Source organism: Solea senegalensis, linkage group LG10 (assembly GCF_019176455.1).
Source record: "Solea senegalensis isolate Sse05_10M linkage group LG10, IFAPA_SoseM_1, whole genome shotgun sequence".
Classification (NCBI taxonomy): domain Eukaryota; kingdom Metazoa; phylum Chordata; class Actinopteri; order Pleuronectiformes; family Soleidae; genus Solea; species Solea senegalensis.
Window position 1 is genome coordinate 9,420,772 of NC_058030.1, and position 12,259 is coordinate 9,433,030.

At 39.0% G+C, this 12,259-nt stretch overlaps 1 protein-coding gene across 6 annotated transcripts in view; it reads right to left on the reverse strand.

Moving 5' to 3' along the window:
- Positions 1-72: 72 nt before the first annotated feature.
- Positions 73-12,259, reverse strand: part of LOC122775946 (alpha-1,3-mannosyl-glycoprotein 4-beta-N-acetylglucosaminyltransferase C-like) — a 44,177-nt gene continuing 31,990 nt past the window's right edge. For all 6 annotated transcript variants that reach the window (XM_044036202.1, XM_044036204.1, XM_044036203.1 and 3 more), the window contains 3 exons: positions 1,876-2,018; positions 1,619-1,766; positions 73-1,497 (listed from right to left, as the gene is read on the reverse strand). In XM_044036202.1, coding sequence (XP_043892137.1) covers positions 329-1,497; positions 1,619-1,766; positions 1,876-2,004 — 1,446 coding nt within the window. In that variant the 5' untranslated portion in view covers positions 2,005-2,018 and the 3' untranslated portion in view covers positions 73-328. The remainder of the gene's footprint in view (positions 1,498-1,618; positions 1,767-1,875; positions 2,019-12,259) is intronic.

Here is a 12,259-nt window from a genome sequence, read left to right on the forward strand (position 1 = left end):
ATGGTGATTTGTGGTTTATAGCTTTAATCCTGCGGCATTTTCCTATAAATGCTTAGAAAAAAGGAGAAATGCTACAAGCGAGGTATTTTAATATCCAGATTTTCTGAAAACAAGCATATTTACTGTATATAAAGACTTTACACTGTACATTCTGGTCATTTTGATACATTCCATTGAAAACATTTAGAGAAGATCAATGAACAATCCAAGAAAATATGGATTGTTTTGAATTTGGTGAATCACAGCAGTACAAATAGAACTTGAAGTTGCTGCATTCATTAATAAAACTGTACATTTTTTTTTAATTACAAATTACAAATGTTCTCTGTTACTTCTTTAATTGGCTTACTGCCTGTGTGGTCCATAAACTGATAGTTCTGATGATGAGCCATTCTTTCTGATTGGCAGTAACTACTATTCGAACACACTCAATGTCAAAGCCAATCTTATGGTCCACGTTGTTAACCTCAATGTTTCCGCCTTTAAACTCCCCTAATGTTATGTAGGATGTACACTGCCTTCCATGCTTAGTTTCCACAGATCTCTGCCCCACCTCCAGAGCTCCGTGATGAAGAATGTCATTCTGCCGATCGTCTGTACCTGTGACAATTTTAATTCTGCTGATTTTAGTTGGTTTACTGAAGATAATGATAAAGAAATCTCCAGTGCAGGGGGGTTTCCCCCAGAAATATTCATCAGCTATACTACTGTAAGCCTTTGTGGCATCATAGTTTTCAAAAACATTTATGTTTGTGTAAAGGCTGGCAGGGGGGTTGTCAGGAATGTCTATGGAGTCTTCCTCAAAGTCGTCATCCTTCAGTTTGTTCTCTGCTCCTTTGTAGGAAGAGTAGTAACCCATGTGCTGGAAAAGTGAGGGCTTGAAGCGGATCACATCCTTCTGAGCGAGCAGCCCTCTGAAATGGATGAGGAGCCAGTCACAGGGCATTTCCTGGTAGAACATGAGCAGGAAATGAGCCAGACGTGGAAGGTCTCTGGAGTGATACAGCTTGCCGATGTAGCCCAGCTTGGAAAACTCCAGCATCACCCAATAGGAGCCCTCTCTGGAGGTGATCACCTTCTTCAGCGCTGTCAGGAAGTTCCTGGAGCAGCGCACATCATCCTCTAACATCATGTAGAAGTGAGAGAGGTTCGTGCAGAAGTTGAGGAGGAAAGCGTAGTCAACATTCTGCTTAGAGCGGAAACGAACTCTGTCCTCTGGGTCATTGTAGTTCCTTTTTAACCCATCAAGAGATGGATAATACTCCTCTGGAGCCTGGATCACCAGGAGGCGTCCGGCAATGATGTGGTGAGCAAATTTCCTGGTGATTTCCTGCACCAGGTTCTCACACCAGACCAGGTCAAAGTCTGCAAGGTGGACCACGACCACAATCTCTTTAAGCTCCTCATAACTGGACTGATCAAATATGGATTTGATGGTTTCTAGAAGATAATTTCCTTTTTTCCTCTTGACAGATGACAGACCAATGGTCAGATACTCTGTGAACACAAAATACTTGAGTCACTTTACTATGCCGCTAAATCCTAAAATACTTCTTGTTGTGTTTCATTTGACACGTTCAAACATCAAAGTGGTATCATTGTTGGTAGAAATACCTACTTCTGCGTGTCAGAGGAATCCCTGCAAGATATCGATATGTCACATTGATGGTCCCAGAGAAATTGGATAAGTCTCTAAATGTGTGGACATATCTTTCAGAGTTTGCAGGATGCATCAGTGTCTCCCCCAGTTGTCTTTTTTCAGCCTCCTAAAATAACAGGGAAATGACTTAAAAACAAGTACACGCTGAGCTGAACAAAAAAGACAAAGCACTTGAGCATCATCATATTTAATAAATATCACAATGAGAAACCTACCAGAACATATCCACCATCCATGTACAGGTTAAAGAAGAGCAGAAAGGTGACGAAGAAGCCGAGGAATGGGAACATGGATCGTTTCCTGAAACACCTCATCTTGTCCATGGACTTCCATATCAGCCTCATGATCACACCTCTCGCTGCAGGAAATCAGAGACAAACAGCAGCCCAGTTATTCAGTGGATATTAAAATGACACAACTGGCTGACCTTACATTTAAAATTCTGATCCTTGTCATCACTTGGGTAAGACCACTGATTATTGAAGATTAGTATCGACCTCTTCAAGCAGAATAACAAACACTTCATCACCTGCTTCTAAACAGCAGGCATCTGGTATAATCACAAACAATTTGATCCATAGTTTAAATAAAAAGATTCTGCAAATATGATTCAATTTGAAATAATTTGCTGTACTGGGTTATGAATTTCTTGCTGGGTGGACATTAATCTTTAACTGGGTTGTAATGAAACACTAAGTGTGATACAAGTGACCAACAGCACTGTATTCAAGGATTATCACTGGAACAAACAATAATGATTACTAATGATGAGTCACTTTGGTCTTTATTGTAACTAGTCACGAGGGTAAACATCGCCTGTCTGTTCAGTTTGCGTGCAGCTGTCATTGCAATTTCACCAATCAACAAATGCAACATTACATAGAAAACAAATGGTCATTATTCAGTGTGATATTTGCATGAATAGTTGACAAATCCTTTAACCTTCAAAAAATTACACAATCTGTTCCTTTTTTGGCATCTTACACCAAAATTAAGCCCACCGTGCCACTGGGTGCAGTAACTTCATATGCAACTTATAATTCATTGTGTTATTCATTGCTCAAATACCATTTTAGGGAGAAAAACAGTCTGCCAGAAAAGTGGTCTATTTTGTCTTTCTGATCTCACAGTGGCTGCTGAGAAGCGACACAGCAACAGTAAGTGGAATTATAATGACAGCTGTGAGTCAGTGTTGTGAAACTCCTCACAAAAGCACCTCTATTTTAGACAGCAGCTTGAGAAATCAGATATTGAGACGATAAAAGAATATCTAACAAGTTAAAATGATGCTTTCTCCGGGAGAAGAAATACTGCGAAGAAATTAGATCTTTGAGTGGATCTAAACAACAAACAAAACTCTAAGAGGCCACACACATTTATATGGAAATGAAGGTACATCTATGAATAAATAAGCACCATTTGTTGGGCCTGTTTGTTTTAAATGCTCCTCTGCCAAGTTGTTTTTTATTTTGTTATTTTCGCTCTGTAAATTATCAGAGTGCATGCCCACTGAGCTCATTTCTATGACTGAAGTCATTTTAAATTAGAGCTGGTAAAATAATAACAGATACAGCAGAATACTAATGAGTCCCAGGATTAAAAAGATAAAATATGTCCTGGAGAAAGGTTTATCTTTACTGGTGAGCATTAAACACAGTCTCTCTGGAACAGAAATGAGAAAAGATTTGTCCCAGCATCAACTAATCCTTTGTTTTTATAAACAAAAAAAAGGCTATTACAGCAGTGCACCATGTTAGTATTGGGGCAACTCTCCTGACATTCAGGTAAGTCTTCTGGACAAACCTAAAGCAGGTAAAATGAGGATAAACTGGATGATTCAAACAAGCAATTTCTCCTTCTATTAATGTTTTCCAGGATCTGCATTTAATCTGGTACAACAATAGCTTGTGGACAAATTATATAAAACATACAGGGCAATGTGTCTGAGGTTGTTACTGCAGCAAATGCTATTGGATTACTCTCTTGAATTGCACATTAAGGCTGCCAACAGTCAAACACTCACTTAAATGGGAAGCTGAAATGGTGCTGGCTGTCTCTATTTCATTCAGTATGTCTGCTTACTTACTCTTAGGAGCAACCACATTTATTAACGCTTGTTCTTAAGTGATTGCAACTGAACTTTTAAACTGCTTTTTCTATTTAGAAAACACTTCACTCAAAAAAACACCATATATAATATTTAATTTATCATTACCTTGAACTTTACATCTGGGTAAAGTATTAGATTGAAATAAAGAGGAGGCGCCAGTGTTTAATATGCTAAATATGTGCAGAAAAATTGGGACACAGTGGATGAAGTCCATAAGTCTTGGATTTGCATTTAGCCTTGATTGCAGTGCATTTCAAGCTTGCTGGGTTTCATTAGGCTGCACAAGGAGTTTGTTTTCACCACTGATGTATTTCCTATTATTATTTAAAGGGATACAACTGTGAGACTTTGCAAAAGACACTTTAATGAAAATGGTCAAAATTGATGCCAAGGCCATGATTTTGATTTTTACTCCAATATAGATTAAAACAGTGGTGCTGCAAAAGGATGCTGCTCAAAAAATCAGGCATCATCCATCACTACCACACGACACTACAGACTAAGCTGAAGAAGGGGAATAGCTGATGATTGCAGTCGACAGCTACCACTCAATGATGTAACTTTAAGGAGCCACTGGGATTTGAACAAGAGAATTGAAACCAAGTCTTTGTCTTCCTCTGGCAGTTGTGAGAGCAACAACGACCGAAAGGAGCTGACTGTGTAAAATGCAAGGCACTGTTCAATATAGGCCAGTGTTTACTGACAGGAAATGAAGCAAATAGTCGTGGAAGAACATACAGATCAGCTTTGTTTCTGATTCTGTTCCCTGTTTCAAAATGAACTCATTCTTAACAATCAGTTTTGCTGCTTTGTCATTCATTCATTGTCTACCACTTTATCCTCCACATGAGGGTTGCGGGGGTTGCTGGAACCAATCCCAGCTGACACAGGGCGAAAGGTTGGGGTACACTCTGGAAAAGAAAACCCACACACACAGGGGAGAACATGCAAACACCACACAGTTAGACCGCGTCGTGAACCCTGGTCTTTTTGCTGTTTTATAGATGTGTGTCTTATGCGTTTTTGTTGTTTCCTCATTCCTTTCATGCTCATGTATGATGGAGAACTCCAAACAGCCATGCAGAGAGCAACACTATAAACAACAAAAGGGGTCCACAGGCATCCTGTCACGAGATTTCAGCAAGTTCCATGTTTTTGTGGGAGCTTAAAAAGATCTCCCAGAGCCACAAAAGATTACTATTATATAACCTTTTTTCACACACTGAGTAGGACTCCACAGGAATGAACAGAATTGTATATGTAAAATTGGTGGAGTGTCGCCGCTTCCCATAACTCAGGGCTTTTCTGGGACCACCATTTCCAGAATGTTATGATGTAAACGTCAGTACAGCAAATGTCATAGAACAAATAGGTCAGAGACAACCCAGGTACGTAAAAAAAAACAAGCAAAGACAAACTGGAAACCCCAACAGCATCTACTGTTGGTGTGATTCTGCGCATTCATGCATTGTTCAGTCAATTAGCAGTTTATGAATGAAGAATTATCAGTCTTCGGAAAAAAAAACAGATAATAAATACAAGGTCTGTGGCCACCTGCTTGTGGCTGACAGATTGCAGAGTAAAACAACCCAAATGATGGGTCCTTTGTTTCTGCATCTATTAAATTGTGTGTGTGTGTGTGGTTCAGCAATGCTTAAATGCTTTAAATTAAACGACATCCATCAAGGTATTTACTCCCAATCTCTGTCATAGACAGCAGCAGTTTTAGTCCCCACCAGTAACAGACTGTGGTTGAACTGGGTGGCAATGTGTGTAACTGTAAGAAATGCTGAGGCAGAATATGCCCGCTCAGCAAAACTGTCCTCTCAGAATAAATTAGGGGAAAGATGGATGTCATACTTGTTGCTGCGGAGACAAAGCGCTGTGAGACTCGACTGTGATGAATCTACGCGACAACTGGAACACATTATTGACTCACTGAACGCAGACAATTTAAAGCTGGTGATGCATCAACTTTAGGCTGACAAATTTTTATTTTTAATGTTTTAAGTAAATCTGGGACGCATTCAAAGTCGTAGTTTAGATCAGTGGTTGGCGCTGACATTGTGTATGATCATCTCTGTCTGAGGGACAGATGATATAGGGTTGATCCACTGAAAGTCAATTGGCGCTTTTGCACTACACAGTCCTAGCACGGCTCCACACGGCTCTTTTTTTTTACCATTAGCAATATTAACTGGTACTTTTTTAGTACCTGCTCTGGTGAGGTTCCAAGCCAGCTAAGCCAGTACTAAACATGACGTTGTCAGACTTCCGGTCACTGATTGGTCAGAGTGTTATCACTGGAAGAGTCATGAGCACGACGTCCGACACAACAATCAAATCGAACAATGCCGAACTGTAGATCAGTTAAAGACATAAAAATCCTGAAAACATGCGTTAATCTCCAACTTTTAGCAAAGAAATGTTTAAAATCAGACTGAGTCTTTGCTCCAGTCATGCAAATGTAAACAAATCCTTTTAATGAACTGATTCTAAAGATTCAGTACACCGACAACAACTGCTTTACAAGTCACTAGTCACTCGTTTGTGTGTCGTGTGTAAAACGAAATCATGGCAGTTTCAAGCAGCCATGCTATGATGACTCCGCCCACATTGAGGAGGTACTATATTGTAATGGAAAACCATACCAACTAAGTCCCAGACGGGACTATGTAGTGGAAAAGCGCCAAATTAGTCTCTGCATCAGTTAAGAGGATCCCGTGCTGACATGCATTTTAAGTCGACTTGCTACACTTTGTTTTCTAAGCTGTGTCATGAGGGTAATAATGACTTAAATGATAAAATAATGACCGTGTCTTCATAATCACATTGTTTAGTGATCATCACAGTGCTGAGATGTACTCAGGAATCTGTGCCAGGGGCTGAAATAGATAGCTTTCTTTTAATCCCCCATAACTTTATGAACTTCACAGTCTTTTCTGAATTCTGTGAACATCATTTTATATACAACCCACATCTCCGACACTATATTCAGCTATTATTCTCCATCTCGCTCCTGCCTCTGCGGGCCTCGTGGCAGAGCACTAATGTGGGTCAAAGCACTGACTGCTGAAGAGAGCCTATATCCTCATTACAATCGCCACCACTGGGACCGTGAGAGCCTTTCATGTTCATATTTGACCTGAAAGGTAAATACACTTGAGATGGCACTTCATGCCTGCTGTACAAGCTTTAGAAGTCGAGTATTATGTCTCCTCAGGGCCAAAAGCCTCTTTTAATAACGAGTACTCTGCAGCTGCACTTTACAGTTGTTCTTGGGATTATCTTTCATCAGTAAAAACCAAGTGACATGATGTTGGCATGGGACGAAGCACTTCACAATTATCCAGATTCAGGACATAATTGCAATGACTGAAAAAATTGGTTTTGACATATTTTGATTTGATTCATTAACTTAAACAGACACCGCCCTCTGTCTGCATCTACACTGGTCAGAAATATTGCAGATAGGACACGTTTTTTCAGGAAAGATTATTATTTTATTAAGATTATGATCAGTCATCAGAACCAACGCAGCACCCCAGTGTGGCACATTAAAAAATATGTATGTTGTTTAGCTAGACAGGATTTTTAAATCACTCACATGAAATAAAAATGTTTTTCTTCATTCAAAATGATCCTGATAATATCACAATGAGTGATAATCACTAATGAGATGTAAAGCTCCTCAGCCTCTACTAGACTGCTGCTGCTGGGCGTTCCTTTAATTTAGCATAAAACAACTGTTTTTACATTCAGAGCAGAAAAAGGCTGGTGTTCAAATTCAGCCTCAGTCTACACACCAACACAAACTCCACCTCTGACTCATTTCCAGACAGTTTCTAGGTCTCCTGTAATATGAATATGCAATGATGTTACAGTCACGGGGAATCCATATGCAATACAGAATAATAATGAAAAGAAAGTGCTTAAAAATGCAATTAATCTCATTCTCACTCAGTGCCTGTAATGAGATGCCATTTTAATAGGCCCGTGTGTTGAACAACAAAGCCATGTTGTAAACACTATTGTTCATTTGCCTGTTGATGTCCACACCGTGTCTAAACCCATAGAAATCCTGAGCTAAGCTGGTGTGTGTCTGTTTATGAGGCAGGAAAACAGGTTGTGAGAATATTTTGATTTGATTTGATTTTGAAATTACAACAAAGGACAATCTGTAGAGGAACTTAAAGATGGAAAAAGTGTAGCAAGGTGCCGGTGAGGCACTTTTCTTCACAGACAGAGTTGTGTCATGAAAGAAAAATATGTTAAATTCCACGTGAAAGCTATTCTCTGTGGGGTTTTGGTTTTGGAATTACAAAATAGCATGGTTCCTTTGTGCCATTAATCAAGTCTTCTCTGCCCTCCCTCTGGCAAAGAGAAAAAAAAACAGTGAAAGGAAGAAAGGCCTCTTTTGAATTCAGACCATGAAACTGTCCAAATGGAAAAATGTGACAGAGAAGAGTGTATCTTCTTTTACAGAAATTCTTTAAAGCTTCCTTAAAGGGAGTTAGAGAGGAATATCGGTGTCACTCATATTTCTGTGTTTTAAACATGAAACTAAAGGATGGGATTAGCATCAGGTTTGAAGGCATTTTGTTGTTATAAACTGCGAGCAAATGGTTTAAAACTTCACATTTTCCTCTAAAACCTTACCTTACTTAGTTTTAGTTGTTTGGTTTGTTTTAAAACAACAAGTTATGGCAATTGAGAGTGTTAGAGGTGCTTTGTTACAGCACCAGGTGAGCTGTTTCCTCCTACATTTTCATCTTGTATGGACATACATTTGCATCTGTTTACTTTGCCTGCAGCATATTTATCACAGGTTTCTGTCTACTGACTAAAACTCCCTTCATGTTATATAGCAGTAGTAGCAGGGAAATACTACTATTTCACCTTCTAACTAACACAGCTACCAATTTTAAAAGAAAAGCAAAGACTAATCACACACAGTATAACCTTTAAAATACAATTTTAAAAGCCATACATCAAGGCCGAGGCTACATGTGCGTTAGTATTGGATTGCTACAAGTTTGATTAAGGCACAGAAATATAATCTCCTGGTTGGACTCATGGCTGATACATGGATCTAGATTCAGAAGAAAATGCTAATAGAGTTCAGAGAGCGCGAGCAGTGGAACCACCAGCGAGTAAACACTATTTCTTCCGGAAGAAAGCAAATCTACTAGCTTCCAACTGGGAGTTTCACTGACTGCATTTCTGCCTGGTTCAATGTGTTTACTTATTCATCAATGTGGAGGGAGCCAGCGAGTTTCTCAGACTCCAGGCTCCAGCAGTTACCCTCTTCCTGCTGTCGGACAACGGGGAGAACAGATTAAAAATGCATGGCAACAGACGCGGCTGCAAGAACTGTAGCAAATATTCATCCACACTCGCTGCATGTGAACTGAAGTCCGTGATGCAGCGTTTTGCTTTGCTTGTGTGACGCTTCTCACATAAACAACAGTATTTGAGCGCAATTTTCAACAGTCGCATGTACAGCTTTGCTTTTCAAAACATCCTCGTTAAAGAGAGGAAACAAAAAAAGAGAGAGTTTAAATAAAAATGGAAGTATAAAGCTGGGGTATGCACGTTTAGAAAAACTTGCAAGCGCAGAATACGAATGGATTCCGACAAATTAGACAAAGCAAGTTTCACCCAGACGCAATTTACAAATTCAGTCTTTCAAAAAGCAAGTCGATGCAGCGAATGGAAGTGTTATTTGTAGTTTGATTTGTTTGCCATTGGTTGACAAGAAGCATTCCGAAATGGTAAAATAGTGTTATGTGATATTTAAATTAACCAAAAGAAAATTATATTGTTTATAATAATTATGTTAAAAGTGTCAAATTCATAGTTCATCTAACATAGTTCATCTTTTGCAGCAGTGTTTTATTTACAATGCCACAGGCTAATAATAATATACAGCTTGATATACATTTTTTTTTTACATTATTTTACTGTATATGTCTTTTAAAATGATTTGCAGAAAGCTTGTTAAACTTGTATATATTAGTTTCTAACAAACAGCAAACAGCTGTTTCTAAGCTTGCAGGAAAACTGTGCAATAAAATGGATTATACACAAGCTGATTGAAGAAAAATCGATCTGCAAAACATTACGCTGATTACAGAACTGTTGTTGAAACACACTGTAATACATTTGCTTTGATCATTTGCTGGCAAGCATAACTGAATTCTGTTTCTGGCTCAAAAGTCACTGCAGAAATGCACTGACGTGTGATTGGATTTTGAAATATTTAACATGAATTTGTGGATTTCAAAGAGCCCATCTACTCAATGACTCTCCAGATTTTTATGACATCAGAAGATGAAAAATGAGAGGATGTGACTGTTGCTCACCTTAAACCGTTCCTCAAATTTGGAAACATTTTTATGAGTTCATTTATCCACTGTGGAGTCAATCACAAACAGGAAGCATGCAGGGTTGGGTGCCTTGCTCAAAGGCACGTCTCTATGTTTATAATGAGCAAGAGAGAAATGTTCTTTATGTTCCATTCTGCCACTGCTGTTTCTCGATTTAATTTTACTGGAGCTGGGCTCACTCAGTGTACTCTGCGAGACAGTAAAATCATGTTTTATATGTTAGAGACAAAGGCATAAGAGCATTATATTTCAATTCTTCATGTGCTCTTTGTGATTTTTTTCAGTCACAAAATGTTTATTTAAAGGCAAAATAAAAAAAGCTAATAGTGAAAAAAATGTACATAACATTTAGTAATTGTGAGCCTTCACTTGACCTGAGAGCCATCACTGCAGTTTCCACACTGACCATGTCAGGACCAGTAGTCCTCAAGGAGACCAGAACTTGGTCCTAATGAGGCAGAACCTCATTTCTGAGGACCTGTTGAAGTTTAGGGCTAAGGATTAAATTAAGTTGCGGCTCAGTAAAGGTTGGGGTTACATATTAACTGGTTGTGGTTGTTTTAGGTCGTTCAAATGAATGGAAGTCAATGTTGCAATAAATAAAGAAACTGCAATAAATGTATATGCATTTTTATTCTTATATATATATATGTATATATATATATATATATATATATATATATATATATATATATATATATATATATATATATATACATACATCTTTCTTGGCTCTTTTGTAGCATATTGAATTTCTTTGTAATGTATTGTGCTGTGTAAAAACTGTGCAATAAAAAGTTGAAAACAAATGAAAATAAAACTGATGCTGGAGGGTGATAAAGGCAACTACAGTTCGAAGAGACAAATTAAATTTTACTTCTGAAAAGTTGAAGAAGAAAAGAAAAGAGGGACTAACCGCACACCTGCGAGTTCTGATATTTTGTGCTTTTCATATTCTCCACAAGAGACGTCGCTGCATAAATCGGGGGACGTTTATCCTGCCAGACATCAAGCTCATGCCAGTGAAGAGACACCACAGTGATGACAAGTCTACGACAGAAAAGTAAAAACCCCAGGGATTCAAACCAGCAACGTCTACATTGATGCATTTTCTTCCTACTGCCAAAGAACTGACACGTGGCTGTGGTACCTGGGAGTAAATCTGTTTGTGCAGCCAGTTATGGAGGCATTCTGACTCATTAATCATTCATCGGGCAGGAGAGCATCTGCTGATTCTTGGCATTTAGATGAGAGGAAGACTACAGTAAACACTTTTATTTCTGAGTGCTGCTCTGTGGTCTACATACATGTACAATACAACCAATTCACTCACTGTGGGCCAATAGGGGGGAGGCGATATGAATTGCCAATAATCCATTTATATCAGGGAGAAGGCACCACAGGGGTACTGGGAAGTGTCAAGTCGGTCTAAATCACATTTTAAACAACAAACATTGCTCCTGTGAGAAGTCAACAATGCCCCCTAGGTGAGGCACTTGCTATTAGTCACCCTGGATTCATGACACTGTGTGTTGCAACAATGCAAAATGTGTCCTATCAACACACTGGGGAGAAGTGGGATTTCACATCTGAAATGAAACTGCCTAAGAGGGAAATATAAAAGTGATCTCAAATCCATGTTGAAGCAGATGATTGGAGAAGGGCTGCAGTTTCACTGCCACTAGTTTTAAAGGTGTATACATATATATATATATGTATGGGAAATAGAAAGATTTAGAGATGCAGGGGAATTTGGGGAGAAGATGTTGGTCTCCATGGCGACAAGGGTAGTGAAAATGTTTGTGCGAGCTCGGTGGCAGAGAATCTTTGAATCTTTGTCATTGTGAAACGACACCGCTCACTGTGAAGGGGGTGAAAGAGAGACGAGGAGGGAACGATGTCAGAACACTTAAAAGCTCTGCTCTGAAGCTCAGTCAAGCCTGATTCACAAAGACACTCAACTTTCCTTGTACAATCTTTTTCTTTTCTTTGGCTTTCTTAAAAAGTTTGCCGTAAACACGGAATCGTCTCAAGAAATGTCTTCATCCACACGAAACCCTGCAAAAACCACTCTCAATGCTGTAGTACATATGCCCGGTC